Source organism: Pogona vitticeps, chromosome ZW-PAR (genome assembly GCF_051106095.1).
Source record: "Pogona vitticeps strain Pit_001003342236 chromosome ZW-PAR, PviZW2.1, whole genome shotgun sequence".
NCBI lineage: Eukaryota > Metazoa > Chordata > Lepidosauria > Squamata > Agamidae > Pogona > Pogona vitticeps.
The window spans coordinates 2,113,671-2,131,264 of NC_135800.1; the positions used below are offsets into that span (position 1 = coordinate 2,113,671).

At 53.1% G+C, this 17,594-nt stretch overlaps 1 protein-coding gene across 4 annotated transcripts in view; it reads left to right on the forward strand.

Moving 5' to 3' along the window:
* Positions 1–12,825, forward strand: part of NUP214 (nucleoporin 214) — a 32,634-nt gene extending 19,809 nt beyond the window's left edge. For 2 of the 4 annotated variants that reach the window (XM_020794890.3, XM_020794893.3), the window contains exons 26-36: positions 93–192; positions 1,104–1,209; positions 1,773–1,837; positions 2,646–4,382; positions 4,510–4,580; positions 5,304–5,460; positions 6,116–6,265; positions 9,893–10,064; positions 10,611–10,750; positions 11,272–11,296; positions 12,555–12,825. In XM_020794890.3, coding sequence (XP_020650549.3) covers positions 93–192; positions 1,104–1,209; positions 1,773–1,837; positions 2,646–4,382; positions 4,510–4,580; positions 5,304–5,460; positions 6,116–6,265; positions 9,893–10,064; positions 10,611–10,750; positions 11,272–11,296; positions 12,555–12,588 — 2,757 coding nt within the window. In that variant the 3' untranslated portion in view covers positions 12,589–12,825. The remainder of the gene's footprint in view (positions 1–92; positions 193–1,103; positions 1,210–1,772; positions 1,838–2,645; positions 4,383–4,509; positions 4,581–5,303; positions 5,461–6,115; positions 6,266–9,892; positions 10,065–10,610; positions 10,751–11,271; positions 11,297–12,554) is intronic. The other 2 variants (XM_072984969.2, XM_072984970.2) reach the window with 2 other exon arrangements.
* The last annotated feature ends 4,769 nt before the right edge of the window (positions 12,826–17,594 follow it).

Consider the following 17,594-nt stretch of genomic DNA (forward strand, 5'->3'; position numbering starts at 1 on the left):
CTCCATTGTTGTGGGACCTGCCTGGTGTTTAACCCCCCCCCCTTGGCGGCTGCCTATTTCTTGACCAAACTCTTCCGTTTCGTGTCCTTCAGGGACCTCCAGCGGGCTCTTTTAAGGCTCAGCCTCTTCCCGGCTCCACGCCCCCAGGAGCGGCAACCGTCGGGCAGACCTCGGCTGGGAAAAAGACCTCCGGTGAGTTTGAGCCTGTCGGTCCTTTGTGGTGCAAACAGCTCTGCCGCTTCCTGGGATGTGCCTGACTTCGAGGATGTGTCAAGGCGGCAGAAGCTCCCTTTCCACAAGGACGAGATGGTTTGATGTGCCACTGGGCCCCACGCCACAAAATCTCCTTCTCCTTTTTTGCACACTCCTTCCGATCCTAGCACCTCCTCCTTTGTTCAGTTGCTGAAAGCTTTCTCAAGGAAGTCCCTCTTCGCGATCCACTGTGTCAGGTGCAATCTGCAACAAAATGTTGCAGCACAAAGTGTTCTTGTGCCTCGTTCCGGTCAGCCAGCCGTGCCCTCCGTTCCTCCCCCCGCCTCCCCAGTTGTCCATCCACACCCCACTGCAATCAAATCAAAATCCGGTTGCCACTGAACATGCTTTTGGGGGTATTTTGTGGTGGGTGAATATTCTTTACCCCCCCACACACAGGAGCTTTCCCCCCACCAAAAAAGGATGCTTTGAACTTTTATAGATCAGCTTTTGAAGGGAGCAAATTGTATAGGTCCCTCTTTAAATTTCAAGCAAGCTGGAAATGCCAGGTGTCCAATCTGACCAAGCTTTTTCTCCCCATTTTGGAGGCTTGTGGTTAGGGTGACAGTTTCAAGAAGATGCTTGCCTGAGGTGGCTCCCGAACTTTTCGTGTGCCCTAAAAGAAAATTCATTTCCCTTGGAGTGGGGTTGCGAGAGGAGAAGGGAGGGTTTTGGAAGGAGAAATACGAGCCGCAGGCACTGCTTTGCCCTGTTTGGAGCCAAGGTAGTTAATAGTCCAGAAGGTCCCCCATCTTTGGAAAGGTGGCCGTGAGATGCAGAGCGCATTTCTCTCTTTGGTAGGCCGGCGGTGTGTGTTTTCTCACAACTCTCTGTTCCTGCTGCCGTTTCAGGACAAGGGCTGATGAAGGCCTTGACCACTGAGGCGGCTTCTTCTACGACAGCCACGCCAGTAACGGCTGCCCAGTTCAACAAGCCGTTCACGTTTGCCTCTGCGGGGTTAGTATGACCTCTTCCTTTAGCCCTTTCGGGTTTGAATTTTCTTTCCTCCTTCTCCCCCCGCCCCTCATCTCACGCCTCTGCGTTGTGCAGCCGGCTTGGGGCTTCAGAGAGAGAGAGAGAGAGAGAGAGAGGCAGGGTGGTGTGTCCTGGTTCTGGTGCGTCCATCTGGCTTGAGCCTCCTGCCTTCCTGCGTCGGCTCCCTCCTCTTGCCGAACGCTTGTGATGATGAATAAGGAGAAGGGGGAACCGTGCAGGCGGCTTCAGATTCCCGAATACGTCTCTCTCCCTCATCGAGCCCCTCCTTCCATCTCGGGACGCAATGGACCACCGTTCACTTTGGCTTGAAACACCCGATCCAGTATTCAGATACTGAACAGAGACCACAAGAAGCTCGCCTACCGAGCGCCTTCGCGGTGGATCTCGTCTGTCTGCGGCTTTTGGATGATGCTTGCACCCTGACCCCCAGCAGCCAGCCTCCCTCCCTCCCTTTGCTCTTTGTTGCGGATGCTTATCATGCGTTTGATTGCCTCACATTGTCTTCCTCTGTTTTTCCGATCAAGGTCCGGACTCAACTTCACGCCAGCCACTTCTTCCCCGGCAGCTTCAGGCTCTGCAGGTTTGCAAGGTCAGTTTTCTGCAAGAGGCGCGATGGGAACAGAGAACCGGAAGGGTCAGGATGGCACCACAGAGCGGGGAGTCTCCTAAAAATATTCTTTGTGCCCTCGGGTATTTTGTCTCAAGGTCGTAGATCTCCCTTTCTAAATCAAGCCAGCAGTGCTCCTAGTAAAAAAGGATGACGAGCCAGAGTGGAAGCAGCCGCCTTGAGACAACCCAGGCCCCTGACGTGGCTGCCCAGACAAGCGGATCCTCCGTTTGGGGGGCCTTGAGTGACCAGGGAGGCGTCCTCCGTCCGGCCACCGTGGGAAGCAGGATATGTTGCCCCAGAGAGACTTCTGGAAACAGGATGTCCGGCTAGAACGGGGGTCCCCCAGGTGTTCTCAGACAGCAACGCCCAGAAGTCCTGGCCAGCCCAGCAAGTGGCGAAGGCTTCTGGGTGTTGTAGTCCAAGAACATCTGGGGAGATCCCAGTTTGAGGACCCCCGGGCTGCTCTTCCACTACTCATGGGGAGGGCTTGCGCAGCCCAGTCACCCCCCGCGCAGCGATCCCTAGACCTTGCAGAGGTGCAGTAGGCAACCTCTTTTGTGGGTCGGGAGCTGGGGGCTTCTAAGAGCATCCGAGTCGTTTGTCTGTTCAGTTCGGGAATGGCTGGGAGAGGCTTCCTTATAAAGGGAGGGTGCGGAAGGTTGAACCGGGGTCCTTCTGCGCAGGCCTTGAGGGAGAGTTTCAGGGCCGAAAGCTGCTCTAGAGGAGGAGAACAGAGGAGCCTCCCCTTCTGACCTGTGCCCCTTTTGCCTCTCTTCTGCCTTGGCAGCCACTGCCGCCCTGCCTACCAAGGAGCCGAGCCAGCCTGACGCCTTTCCCCTCGGGGAGAAGAGCACCTTCGGGACCGCTCCGGAGAACTCCTTCACTGTGGCGCCCGCCAACCCCCCCAGCGCTTTGGGAGGCGGTGCGGAGAGCAGCGGCTCTGGCGATGTGTGCCCGGCGAACGGCCCAAGCGCGTCCGCCTCCGTTCCTCCGGCCGCCCCTGCCAGAGTGGAGAGCTTTCTGTCGAAACGAGGCGACCCTCTTTTCCAGGGCCCGGTGGCGGGAGAAACTCTGGGGAGCTTCTCCGGACTAAGAGTCGGCCAAGCGGACGAGACCAGCAAGGTGGCCTCTTCCAAACCTCCCTCCGCTCCCGCTGTGGGCGGCCAGGTCCCCGAAGAAGCCGCCGTGGTGCCTTCTGGATTTGCCCTCCCAGGCAAGGGGTCGGAGGCCACCACGGCCCCCCCAGCGTCAACGGCTCCTTTGTCATCTTCCGCCACCACCACCAGCAGCATCTTTGGCGACGTCCAGGTGGTCATGACGGGACCTCCTGGCACTTTTGGTCTCGGGGCGTCCACGGGCCCCCCAAAGTCCTTGTTTGCGTTTGGCGTACGGGCGACCACCGCCGCACCTGCCTCGGCCGCTCCCTCGGCTCCTCTTCCGGCCACGACGACGCTCTCCTTCGGAAGCCTGCTGAGTTCAGCGCCACCGGCCACCGTCTCGTCGCAGCTGGAGAAAGAAGAGGACGAGGCGAAGACTACGCTGGCGCTGGAGCAGCCGGTTCAGAGCGAGGGGGCCGGGGCGGCGCTGTCACCTCCAGCACCGTCGCAGCCTCTGGAACCTGCGCAAGAGCTTGCCCCCCCTTCGCCGGCAGAAGGCGAGGCGGGAAGCCCAGCTGCCTCTTCGCCGGACCCGTCCGCCAAAGATGTCCCTCCGCCCGCTATTTCTCTTGGCCCAAGGGCTGAAGCAGCCCCGGGGGTGCCCGCCTCGGACCAGCTCCCTCCGGCGACCTCGGCACCAGCCAACGCGGCCCCCCAGCCGGAAGAACCCGCCAGCCCTTCCGCCAACCCGAGTACTGCGCCCCTCCAGAGTCCGGCGACAGGAGCCTCTGCGTTTACGGCCACCACCGTCGCCGCCAGCCCTTCCGTCTTTGTGCAGCCGGCCGTCTCGAGCGCCGCCTCTTCGGGCTCTGCCTTCAGCCAGCCGGCGGCCGACCCGGCAGCCACTCTGGCCGCCCCCCCGGTCTTTGGCCAGCTCCCCCCAGTGGCGACCACCTCCTCGTCGCCGTTCGGCCAACCCCCCGCGGCCACCCCAGCCTCCACCTCCGCGGTGGCCACTCAGGGGGGAACCACCGGGTTTAACGCCTCCGCCTTTGGGGCCACCACCATGTCCGGCTTTGGCCAGCCGGCCTTCGGGCAAGCCCCGGCCTTCGGGCAAGCAGCCAGCACCTCCGGCGGCTTCACGTTCAACCAGGTGGCTTTTGGGTCCCCTCCCACCTTCGGGCAGGCGGCCTCCGCCCCCGCCCCCCCGGCTTCCAGCAGCGGGGGCGTCTTTGGGGCCCCCTCCAGCACCAGCACCACCAGCTCCTTCTCCTTTGGACAGCCTTCCTCCACCCCTGGGCCCTTTGGCCAAAGCACCACGCCGGCCTTTGGGCAGAGCTCCAGCTTTGGACAGACGGGGTCCGTCTTTGGCGCCACCACCACCTCCGCCGCGTCCGCGACAGGATTCAGCTTTTGCCAGGCCTCAGGTGAGGAAGCCGGCGTGAACAGGGGCCCAAAGCGCTCGGAGCAATACTGGTCTTTAAAATGTCTGTAACTCAGCACTAATATGCTCCCTCTTTCTCTCCTCCACCCCTGTTTCTCCTCCCTTTCCAGCCTTTGGTTCCAGCAGCCCGGGCACCGTGTTCGGGCAAGCATCCAGCACCAGCGGTAACCTCTTTGGCCAGGTGAGACTTTCTTTTAGCGTGCCCGCCTCATTAAAAAAAGTAAATGAAAGAAAAAAAAATCTGCAAAACCATCCTTAGTTCTGGTTTAGGAGGAAAGAATCTCCTTGATGCTGAAACACTGTTCGTTCAAAGCAGTCAACTCACATTACAGTAAATCAGAAAAGCGCCAGGAAGTTTTGCATCTAGACGTCAGGGACACGAGATGTAATGGCAACAGCCGTATCTTAAAACACTTTTACAAGGTCATTCAACAAACCCACGGAGTTGGGAAAGCCAACAACTATTCCATACGGCGATGAAGTCTAACCTCCGTGTTCAGGGACAGTCGTAACGACATCTTAGGGTCGTAATTTTGATCGGCAACTTAATTTTTCCTTAATAGTAAACCGTTTTCAAGAGTAATGGTTGAAACACAACTTTTAAATCGCCCAAATAAAGAATCTTTCAAATACCTCTGAAAACAGCTGGCTGAAAAGTAAAGAGGAGGAGATAATCAAAATTTTCATTTGGAACTGTCCGCGAGTGTGGACCTTGGTAAATTCAGTCTTTTTGAATCCTGGACCAAATCCGGGGATGGGGGTGGGGGCTGAGCAAAGTTGCTAGTCCTCATTGAGGTGCCTCTGACCGTTAGGTGCTCAAGAACCCTTTCTGACCCTGCCAAAACAGAGTCTCTCAAAACAATTTTACCCTCTTTTTTTGGGGGGGTGGCTGTGATCTTTGCAGCAGACCTTGTCCAGCGGGGGGCTGTTCGGGCCCGGAAGCAGCGCGGGGAGAGGTGGAGGCTTCTTCAGCGGCCTGGGAGGAAAACCAAGCCACGAGGCGGCGAACAAGAATCCGTTCAGTTCCACCAGCGGAGGGTTCGGCTCGTCGGCCACGCAGAGTAAGTAGGCCGTTGGGGGGGTTGCGTTTTTTTCCTGCCCCGGCGGTTCTTCTGGTTTACGTGGATCTGTTGCGTCCCCATTAACGCTTGTTCACCCGCTCGGTGGCTGCAGCGTTGCGGGGACAGCCTGTGTGAGCATGAACCAAACAGCCTATTCAACATTGTCAGCTTGGCAGGGGGAGTGATAGTGCCAGAATAAATGCATAATCAGGACCTCTCCTCCCCCCCCCAAAAAAATCTTCCTCTGCTTTAATATTGTCATCAGATTGGCAAGAACCTGGAAAGTGGATGGTCCGTGATGATTTGTGGTCAAGGTTAGCCATGAGCCACAAACCAACTGCAAAACCGAACTGGTTTGCAGCTGAGCCAGAACGTGTCGGTCTTAATTCTGAATAAAGTGCACGCTGTAGTTTTTACATTCCCGCAACCAGAATCTCCTCTTGCGTCGCATCGTTAATGCGAGGGGCCTTAAGTTTCTTCCGCGTGGAAGCATGGTGTCTAAAGGAACTCTTTCATGTCCTTTTACATCCTGTCCCGGTTCTGATCAGGCCTGTACATGCGCGCGCGCACACACAGACACACCCTAGACCTTTGCCAGGGAAGTCCGTTTTCCTCCGTGTCTTGCGCCAACGTCTCTCCTTTCCCCCTGCCCCAGATACGTCCAGCCTTTTTGGAAATAGTGGGGCCAAGACCTTTGGGTTTGGCACCACCTCCTTCGGGGACCAGAAGCCGATGGGCACCTTCAGCTCCGGCGGAGGCAGCGTGGCGTCTCATGGCTTTGGGTTCGCCAGCCCGACCAAAGCAGGTATTCCGCTTGGGCCATCTCCTTTGTTGTGATGATGCACCAGGGCAGAGCCGTCTTTGGGGCAGGAGGTGGGCGGAAAAAAAAGAAGAGAAAAAAAATACCCAACCCTCTCCTCCCGGGGGGAGGGAGATTTCCCGGTGTGGTGAGCCCAGGGATCGCCGGGCGAGTCCCTGTATTGGAGCCAGCGCCCTGAGCCTCGTGGCACAGGGGTTCAACTGCAGCCAGAACTCTGCTCGCCCCCCGGGTAGCCGTCTGGAGGTCAGCTCAGCCTTCCATCCTTCCAAGGTCGGAAAATTGAGAATCCAGATTGCTTGGAGGGGGGGAGAGATCACTGTGTAGCCTGCCTAAATTAAGTGGCAAACTGCCCGGAGAGTCCTTTAAACACACTCGTCTTTCAACGAGTGGGAAAGGAAATTTGGAGTTTACCCAGAAACCGGATATAAGTGAAAGAGGCAGGCCAAAGGAAATCGAGATGCTTTGGGGGACCTGGTGGGAAAAAGAATTAAAAAGTCAGTGGTTCAAAAGAGTCGTCAGGCAAAGAAGCGTGACCCGCCTCCGTCCAGCTGGGTGAAATCAGCCTCACGGAATTCCCAAGAAGGGGAGGCAGCGCGTGGGCACCCGCTGTTCTCCGGCCAAGGGAGGTGGGCATAAAATGCCAGCCGTTAACTTGGATATTTCCCTGCAGCATCGGCTGCATTGCTTTCTAGACAGGGCTGGGTCTTCTTTTTGCTGTTTTTTTTTTTTTTAAATATAGAAATAAACTACAAATCCCCCAGCTCGGGCAAACAATGCCAACTTGGCACATTGGAATTGTTTTTGCATCCATTTCTCAGCTCTGGGTCTTCCCAGAAGCGCAGAGCAATTAACATTCAGGAAAATGTGCTTCTTGAGGTTTCTGTGTGTGTGTGTGTGTGTGTGTGTGTGTGTGTGTGTGTGTGTGTGTTCACAAACCTGAGGACTAGAAGCATGAATCTGTCTACGGGGGAGGGGGAATTAGAGTATGAATCTAATGAATGAATTAAAAACTCGCTTGTCTTCCTAAGGAACAGAAGTGGCTTAGCGTAGCACCTTTTATAAATCCTAGAATACTTATAGTGTTCGTTCTACATTGGATCCTTAAAGCTGGAAATGAAAACGTTTGTCCTTTTGCTGCAGCTATGGTGGGTTTGTCTCGGGAGGTCCCTGGGGGGGGGCGTACCTCACTCTTTTCAGTGTCGCTTCTCAGAAATTGTGACTGATAGTGACGCAAACTTTATTTGCCTTTCTGTGGATCCCCCGTGGATTGGGTGATCGGCTTTGGGGCCAAAAAATGGCTCTTTTTCTAAACACCTCCTGGAGTAAAGAGACACACTTAGTCCTCACCTGATATAAACAGCCTCTCTTCCTTCCCGGGCTGCTGCTTCTCCCCTTCTTGTTTGTCACCCTTGTGTGTCGATTAATTTACAATATACGACACATCCCTCAGGCTGAAAAGACGGTAGATAAAGCGTGGTGAGTCATAGACGAAGGTGTAACTGGATATCTGGTCTAGGTTTAAATAATTCAGCTGGAGCTCTTATTTTTATTGTTATTTTTTCCCCTCGGACAGCTGTGTTTACAAGCGGGTGGTGTCTATTCCATGGGCCGAGACTGGAATTTCACCCAGGGTATTAAGATGCATCCCCAGTCCGAACTGTTCAAGAACGGCTGGTAGCCAGTCTCTGAGCAGGAATCCCTGTTATAAGGTGGAAGAGCAGAACGGGAAATGGTCTGAATGACATTGTGGGGTTCTGGGTTCCAGGAAGGTGTGTGTGTGTGTGTGGGGGTTATTGCATGCAAGAAGTTCTTCGCTAAACCAATTGGAAAGCAGTCCATATCTTATAAAAATCCTCTGCGTACATCGCTGGTGGGGCCACCCTTTGAAACGCCGGGCCCACTTCTGATCGTTGCCTCTCGGAAAGGAGTCTGTCCTTAATACGTTACGAAACCATTCGTGGTCGTTACGAAAGTGTTATAAAGTTTTGCTCAGCGGATCAGGCCTCTGACGTTTTATAATTTGAACAAGAGGACGAGGCAGTTACTTTCTGGACTGGGCAGCTAGTCAGCTGGCTAGCAAAGGATTCTGGGCATGGTAGTCACTTCCGCGACTCCCCGCTCTGTCCGTTTGCAGAAAAGAGGCTGATGAGGTTTGTCCCTGTGAAGGCTTCCCTTCCTTCTGAAAAGCAGCGGTTTTTATTTTATTTTAATTAATTTATTTATTTATTTATATGCCGCCCACACTACCCGAAGGTCTCTGGGCGGCTTACAACATTTAAAATACAATAAAAAGGCAAAATAAAAGGGCAAAATAATTAAAATTAATAAAATGTTCTGAGGCCCTCCAAGAAGGGCTTGCATTGCGTGAAAAAAGCAGGGTGTGTGTGTGTGGGGGGGGAATACGGCTGAGCCCTTCAGAGCCTCTGCCCCAAGGGAAGAGGGATCTCGGCGAGGGGTCAGGCGTTCCTGTTTGGGCAGAAAGCCCTCGTGGGGGTGGGGGTGGGGAGTCTCCACCGCGATCGATCCGGGTGGAGGGAGGAGGAAGCGCCATAGCTCTGAGACGGGTCCTCTCTGGGCCATCAGCCAGCCTTGGCTCCTCGTGGCCGCCCGGAGAGTGGGTCAGGCTCCTTGTCTCTGCCTGCCTCTAGGGTGCGATGCGCAGCTAAGCTGAAAGGGTTGTCGTGTGTGTGCGGGTGTTTTTTTTTCCTTTTTGCTAGCGACATCAGAAACCGCTGCCTTAGCAACTGCTGCCTTCTTTTGCCAAGAGCCGGCGGGCGGGCGGGCGGGCGGGTGGATGGGTGGCGGCCGCCCTGCCGGCTTCTGCTGCTCTGCCTGCAGGCTCTGGCCGGCGTTCCCAGCCTGCTTTTCGCTCCCATGTCAAAGGGATTCCTTTGTACGGCCATGCCGGCGGAATCTCGCCGCTCCTTTGGCAGTAAGTGCGCTCGCCCAGGTTGTTGCTCGGAAAGAGGCAGCCTCCCCCCAGCCCCAGCTCAGCCCCAGCCCAGCCATGGCTGATCCGCTCTCGGAGAGTTTCCCCCGTTTTCGGAAACAGGTGGGAGGCGGCGATTCCTTCCGAGGCTGCACGAGGGACGCGTTGTTGTAAATCTGAGATAGAGTGACTGCCTCCATGCGGGCCATCCTCCCCTTGGCCTGGTATAAGCCTTCCTCGGACTCCTTGCCACGCAGGCGTGGCCGTCCAGCGAGCCTGAGAGGATGGTCGCGCTCGCACGTGAGCCGAGACCAAAAGCGGACCACCCACCCCACCCCACCCGGTCTTCCTGACCCGGGCCTTTAAAAGAAAGCCTTTTGCAACTTCTCCTGTCCTTCGGAAAGAGGCACATGTGTGCCTTTTGTGGAAGCGCAGCTGCAATTCCGAAGATCTCCGCGGCGGCCTGCTTCGTGAACAAGCCACCCTGCTGGCTCCTCCTGGGCCTTTTCACCTTTTTTGGGGGTGGTGGTGGAATCTAACCGTTCATTATTTATTTTCCTGCTTCCTCCTCTCTCTTATCTTTCTTGGCTTGTCGTGAACTTTGATGTCTATCTTTGCTCTCTTTTTCTGTCCCTCCCTTGTGTTTATTTTTTGTTTTGTTTTTTTGCCTCTGTTTTGCTCAGGTGGCTTCGGAGCTGCTCCAGTGTTTGGCAGCCCTCCCACTTTCGGGGGGTCCCCTGGGTTCGGAGGGGCGCCAGCATTCGGTTCAGCCCCAGCGTTTTCAAGCCCTCTGGGCTCGACGGGAGGCAAAGTCTTCGGCGAGGGGACGGCGGCCGCCAGCACCGGAGGATTTGGGTAAGCGGGCAGGAAAAAAGGGCGGGAGGGGGCCCGGGGCAACGGAGACCACCCAGACCTCGGTTTCATGTCCTTTTGACAAGTCACGCCCGGCATTTCCATCCCTTTCCGCTCCCGTGACTTACGCGTAAGCTAAAAGCTCTGATTTCCCAAGTTTCTGTTAGGTGCCTCCTGAAAGGACAGCCCAGAGCAAGCTTGAGCCTTGACACTCAGTTCTCCGTGGGAGTAGCAACCATTTAAGCAGGGTGGCCCCCGTGCCCGCTTTTGGGAAGGGCAGCTCTCCCTTTGAAAGTTCATTTGAAGGTGTCCTTTGCTGAATCACTCCGGGTTTTAGATCTCTGGCTACAGAGCCAGAGGTTTGGAGGAATTCAAAAATCCCACACTGGACCGCCTGCAAATAGAGCCAGCCTGGGTGGCCGTGGGCCAGCTGCACAGTCCCAAAGAAGAGAGGGGAGGCGTTCCACCGTTGGGGGTGCTAGGGCGGAAAAAGGGCCTATTTCTGGCCCTCCTTGACTCGCGGGGGTGTGTTTCTCTTCGGCCCCCCAGCTTCGGCGGCACAGCCAGCACTGCGTCCTTCGGCACGCTGGCGACTCAGAACACGCCAACCTTCGGATCCCTCTCTCAGCAGTCCGGAGGGTTCGGCACCCAAGGCAGCGGATTCTCCGGCTTCGGGACAAGCGGAGGAGGTAAGGCCCTCTCTCGTCGGGGAAGCAGAGGGGGGGGCTTTGGGGAAGAAAGGCCGAGAGCCGCCTCGTTGGCCCCACGGCAGGTTTGGGGTCTTGGCGGCTCAGAGTCCAGTCTCTCCAGCCGACCAGCCGCTGGTAGAGTATATTCGTCTACCCTAGAGCTGGCTGGAGAGCTGCGTGAATTAGGAATCTGGCTGCAGAACCAGAGGTTCAGAGTTCCGATTCCCCCAATCGGAAGAAGAGCCAGCCTGGGTGGCCTTGGGCCAGCTGCCTTGAAATGTCCCCCAAAGGAGGGAAGGGGGGGACCACTTCTGAGTCCTCTCTACCTGGGAAACCCTGAAAAAGTTTGGCCATAAGTCAGAATCAGCTTCAGAGCAGATAACTGCTAATAAGATGGATCAAAGATCTGACTTGGGAGGTTTTTATAATAACCTCCTGGTTTTAGGATGAAACGAGAGTTCCGTTTAAACTGGCCGGTAGATTAACGAAGCCTTTTCCTCCTGCATTTTTCTCTCCTGCAGGCTTTGGCTTTGGCTCACCTAACACGTAAGTCCCCCATCACTGTTTTATACGCTTGTGTGTGTCTCTGTATGTGTGTGTATATATATACAGTGGTGCCTCGCTTAGCGAGGTTAATCCGTTCCGGATTAACCCTCGCTCAGCGAATCCATCGTTAAGTGAAACAAAAAAGTCCATAGGAACATATTAAAACTGATTTAATACATTCCTATGGACTTAAAACTCACCGTTCTGCGAGTTTTCTCCATTGCGGCGGCCATTTTGGATGCCTCGTTAGCGAGGCAAAACAGCGGTCGCCATTTTGTTTTAGCGGCAGCCATTTGGAACCGCCGATCAGCTGTTCGCTATGCTTTGATCGCATCCGCACGATCATCGCATAGTGAAAAAAGCCCATAGGGGCCATCGCTGAGCGAACGCTCCAGCGATGGCCCGGGACCCATCGTTGTGCGGATTCATCGCATAGCGAAGCGTTCGCTATGCGAGGCACCACTGTATATGTAAGAGTGAGAGAGTGAATGTGTGAGAAAAAAAGCTTCTTTTGGAGTGAAATAATTTCAAACATGGTAATCCCGGTCGAACTTTGAATCAGCAAGAGATGATTCAGGCTTTGTTCACGCTCTCATTTCTCCTTGTAAGAGCAGGAATAAGAAGCTTAAGTTCTCAGTGGCAGCAGTTCCCCCCGTGGAGCAGCTTTTGTGGGGGTGGGGGTGGGGGGGATGGCTACCAAGACAGGGGCCTCCTGAGGAGCCCAAGACAGGGATGCTCAGCAAAGAGAACGGTCGTCTGCCTTGTCGCGGGCCACGTGCAGAGGGATTTCGAGACCTTGAAAAAGTCCCTGTCTTCTACCTACAGCCCCCAGAATTCACACCATAGCATAGCTTGATCTTAAAAATGGGTGGGTGGGGGAACCAAAACCCCAACCTGGATTGTTTAGTTCAGGTAAGAATGGTGGCCCAGGTTGCTTCTCCATTCCACCCCTCATCAGCTCCCAAACCCAGGGCTGTGTGTGTGTGTGTGTGTGTGTGTGTGTGTGTGTTAGTGTGTTAGTGTGTTAGTGTGTTAGACTACACTTCCCAGAAAGCCACAGCCCATCAGGGAAGGGAGATTCCCAAATATCTGTCCGGCTCCAGGACGGGAAAGGCTGGCCCCAGGTGTCCTTCTTTCAAACCATTTGGCAGTGGCTCTCCCTTCGGCCTCTAGGCCACCTGCGAGCGAGCGAAGGCCTTTCGCACCGGCAGAGGGAGAGGTCGGTCTGACCCACTTGTTTTCGCATTGTGTCTTTTAGATCCAGTTCTGGGTTCAGCGGCTGGAGAAGCTAAAGAGAGAAGCCGAGAGACCTCGCCCGGCGGCTGTTGAGAGGACGGGAGCAGGTTGGGCCCCCCCCCCCAGAGACCGACCTGAGTGAAAGGCTGGGGATGAGGGCATGTTTGAGGACCCACCTTTTCCAACTTCCTTTTTATTTTATTTTTTTGTACAAAGAAAGTGTCGAAAAATGCCTATTTTTTTTAAACGGGGTTGTTACTCCTCCTCCCTAAATAAACTATTTTCTCTGCGTCCGTGCTGTTGACATTCACGGCGGTGCTTGTGAATCCATCTCGTGAGTCTTTCGTAAAATATTGTATCTTGTTTCTGCGGGGTTGGTAGAAAATGGGGAGGGAGTGGATGTTTTCGAAGTTGGCAAAGCTGGTTTATTTTATTTATTTCACTGGTAGGCAGCCAGCCACCCTCCAGATATTGTTCGAAGGCAAGCCCTAGCCCTCGTAGCCAGTGGTGGGGGATGTCCGACATTCCAGTCCAGTCACATCTGGAGAGCCGCCCCTGTCCACCCCTATTTGCTTTTAAGTTCAAACAAGGAGACAAGAGGTGACTTTTATAGGAGGAAGGAAAACGGCCGTTGTCCAGGTGGAAATTGGGAGTCCTAAGCTATGGAGGCAGAGGGCGGAACAATAACAGGGAGGGCGACAGGAAGAGCGGCTGGGAAGAGCCATGCAGATACCCAAGAGGGAAACAGAAGGGGGCAAAAGGCAGGCTTGGGGGGGGATTTCACGTGACCCCCCCATTGCGCCTGCAAGGCTGTTTTTTTGCAGCCTTGAGTCCTTTCCTGCACCCCTCCTTTTCCATTAAAAAAAAGGGGGAACCAAGTTATTTCTCGCCCCCCCTTGTTTAAATCCTCCAAATTCCTGTTTTTCAAAACGAGGACTTCTGCCCACTTCGAGTTTCATCTTTAGCAGTTTTTTTAGCAGCCTGAACTGTTCCGGGTGGATCCCACAGACCCAAAATGTGACCCCCAGGCCTGCCAAAATTGCTTATCCTCATCCTAGAATATCCATATTCCAGCCCCGTCTTTTACGAACCATCGTTTATCATTAACGGGCACAGCCGAGCCCAGGTCTTGCCCTTGCGCCCGGCTTGTGGGCTTCTTGGCAGTCTCTGTAAAAAACAAGGCATTGGAGCGGGGGGGGGGGCTCTTTTTATGTCACAGTATTTATATGCAGGATTGTTTTCTGCCTATGTCATAATCAACGTTGTTCCTAAACTTTGCCCCCTTGAGAAGCTGCTGATAGAACAAGCCCGAGGGACCCCCCCTCTGAGTTGCAGTGCAGGCGACTTTTATGAAGAAAGATCCGGGAAGCCTTTAAGTCTACTTCCAGTCCCTGGTGACTCACCCCCGAGACAGAACAGGAACTGCTTGTAGGTACGTAGATGGCTTTCGGAAGACAGGCGAGGAAGGCTAGTTCCCCCCCCCCTTTGAATGTATCTCAAAAGTACAATCCAGCATCAAATATTAAATCCATAAATCACTTGAAAATTGTTCATAGTCGGTCAGAGAGAATCTTAAGCAAAAAGCCACTTGCTGGTTGGTGCTGAAATCAATCAAGAAATATAATTAAACCCCGTTCACACACCAAAAAAGATCCAAGGAATGAGGATTTATTTCTCGGATGCAACTTAAGCATGCTGGAATAAGGTGGTGGCTAGCAGATTTTGTTTGGGGGAAATGAGATGGTGTGTTGTTTAGCTTTTGAAAGAATAGAGAGAGGATTATGGGTTTACCGCCGCCTGTCCTTTCACGGTGTAGTAGCCAGTCGCACCCTTGATGCATTTCCAGGCTTTCCAAAGCCCTGCAGATCAGGAGCCACGTTCCTCTTGCAAAGAACAGGCGGCGTTTTCTTGCAAATAGTGCCTTTCTCAAAAGGCTGCTGCTACTGATGTCTGTATTCAAAGGCTTCCTTTTTTGTGTGTCATGAAATGGAAGCACGTTTCTGGATGTGTGTGTGTGTGTGTTTGTTTCTCCTCTAAAAATAGCATTAATTTACCTTTATTGCAACTTCTGGGTTTACATGACACTTCCAGAGCAAAGCTTGACTAGTTTTTTGTCTTATGTCTGATTTTACTGCCTCGTTTCCCCTGTCCTAGATTTAAGGAGGTTGCCGTTCTCTGTGCGCTTTGAATTTTTCATGGAGTGCTGCTGGAGTAGCTGTGGATTTATTTCTTTTTAAATGTATGTAAAGTCACCTGGCATCAACGTCAACCATGACTTACCTGTATATGACAGCAAAGCGTCCAGTGGCACTCCGCAGGCTAACGAATTTATTCTATGTAAAGAAGAAAAGCCAACGTGATGTGGTCTCTTCATGGCGAATGGATTTATTTCAATTTTGCAGACGGAAATCCACTTCCTCTGACACATTTCATTTAGTCTCAGTCTAAAAGAAAATGGGGTATGACAGCAATTGCATTGTTGACATTGGTAGTGAACCTTCAAAGTGTTGGTTGTGTCTATTTTGTATCGTCACATCGGAAGCGACATAAAGCAACCCTAATATGGGTTTCAAGGTAAGAGATATTTAAGGAGTGGTTTTACCTGTTCCGTGCTCCCCATAAGTTTCCATGGCCAAGCAGGGATTCAAACTCTGTTCTCCAGAGTCCTAGCCTGTCACGACACAGGGAATTAAAGTGTGGATTAATCTACTGGAAAAAGCTAATTTAATTTTTCTGTCCAGTGGTAGGCAGCAATTGGGCATTGAAGTGTAGCTTGGCTTCTTCCACCTCCCCCTGAGGTCAGTGGTTCTGTTGTTGTACCGCTCTAACAGTTAAGAAGTTTTTCCTGCTATTCTGAGCAGGACCCCATTGCGAGTCCCGCAGTCTGGGATAACTGAGAACAGATCCTGCCCCTTCCTCTGTGTGTCAGCCTTTCCCATCTCTTTGTACGTGGAGAAGGCAACTGCAGAGAGTGGAAAACCAGACGCCCTTTCGGTGCGTTAGGTACAACTGAGGTAGATCATACAGGGTCATACATCCGTCGTGCATCAACTCTTCATGGCTGGATGCGATTGATGTGGGGTGTAGGCAGATAAACACTATAAAAAGCCCGTTAATCTTTAAGGCACCTCAAGACCCTGCTGTGTTTACAGTTCGCTACGGCATATTTAAAAAAAAAGCTGCTGCAGCTGTCGTGACCCGGGAAACTATATACGGGAACACCGGTCATTTTAAATGTGGGCCCTTCTACCTTTCCGAGTTTGGTAGAAAAGTGACTCAAAATACAGAGACGGACGAGGACGTGTGTGTGTGTGTGTGTGTGCGTGGGACGGAGACAGGAGGTGGGAGAAACTGGAAATTCCTTCTCTTGATACTTCTCTTATCCACCCTACACGTTTTGTTAAAAATAGATGTTGGTCCCTCCAAAGTTGTTGCCCACGACATTCCTTGCGTGGATGCGGCCCGTCTTCCATTTCATCTGTCTTTTTCCAAATACCACGCCGGCCACTTGTTGTGGCCGGTGGATGGCTCAGTTTGGGTTAATTGCCAAGAAGACCAAGGTACGTATAATGGGGAGTTATTGGAGTCCCCAAAGTTTGGGAGTCGTAAACTATTTCTAAGTGATTTCTTCCTATAATCGGGATTGAATGAATTAATTAATTGCACTGTGATTCAGTCAGAGATCTCTTCCCTCTTCTTTTTTTCTTACAGTATCATTACTTTTAAGTAACTTCTGAGAAATAATGGAGGAAGGTTCTCTTGTGGCTCCAGCGCCGACTAATGTGGCTGAATGACAAAAAAAAAAAAAAGTGGATCATTTAAAAAATCCAACTAGGAAGCTATTGCCTGTTTTTGTGACATTTATGCAGTAGGGGAAAAACATTGTTAGGTCTCATTGAGCTGTGTCTGAGACCCAATGAAAAGCCCTTGTCATTCCCGGCCCTCCTTGGCGATGGCTTCCTTTACTGGGTCAATCCATCTCATATTTCATCTTCCTCTTTTCCTACTGCCTTAAAATTGTCTAAGCATTGCTGGCTGCCAATTTTTAATCTACATACATAGCAATGTCGGCTGCTTGGCAATTGAGTCTAGAGTTTCTTCCCCTTTAAAGCTTAGAATGGGGGTGAAGGTTGGGAGCCTCTGAGCGGCATTCCAGCTCAGCAGTTGCTCCGAAGTCTTGTCTCCCTGGACCCCCCCGTCTGGTTTTTCAGCACAACAGGTGTTGCAGCTTGTGGGTGAACTCCGAGAGAGAGCATCTTTGGCACGCAAGACCGAGCGGATGCAGGATTAGAACTTCCCAGGGGGGTAGCTCAGCCCTGCCTCGCATTCTTTGCAAGGGTGAGAGAGAAAACCTCTGGGCCTCCAGATGTTGCTAGGCAGACTTCCGGTGCCATCCTCTGTTGGTGGGCTGTTCCAGCTGTGGTGGATGGTGAGAGGTGGGGGGTCTGAGAACATTTTCTGCCTTCTAAATTTCTGCTGGATAGCTGAGTGGCTTAGGTGTTTCTGGCTGCAGAGCCAAAGGTTGGGAGTTCGATTCCCCCACTGTGGGAGAGGAGCCAGCCTGGGTGGCCTTGGGCCAGCTGCACCGTCCCAAGGTTGCCCCCTAGAGGAAGGGAAGGGTAAAGCCCTTCAAAGTAGTTTCTTCCTGGAAAATCTTGAAAAGGGTCACTGTATAAGCCAGCGCTGACTTATCGGTGGTGCATGGTTATTGTGACCTTTCTGCACCCTGGATCGAAGCCCTGGTCCCCTGGCCTTAGTTCTGGCTGAAGCTGCATCTCTGATGAGCTGCTATTCGGAGGCTGCTCATGGCAGACAGGCCACTTTTGAGGTCCTTCTTGTGGTTCTTAAACTTTAGATCCGATCTGGGGGCGAGGCGTCCCTTCAAATAATGGAAACTTTCAAAAAGAAAGGTGTTTCTCTGGCAGTTCCTCAAATAAAGGACCAGTACCTAAGCATTGACGTGAGAGGAGAGAGGATCCTGCCCCCACCCCCCTCCCCCCCCCCGGTGCTCTGTCCCAGGACTTTGGGATGAATCAAGAGATGGCAGAGGTTTGGGGGACGG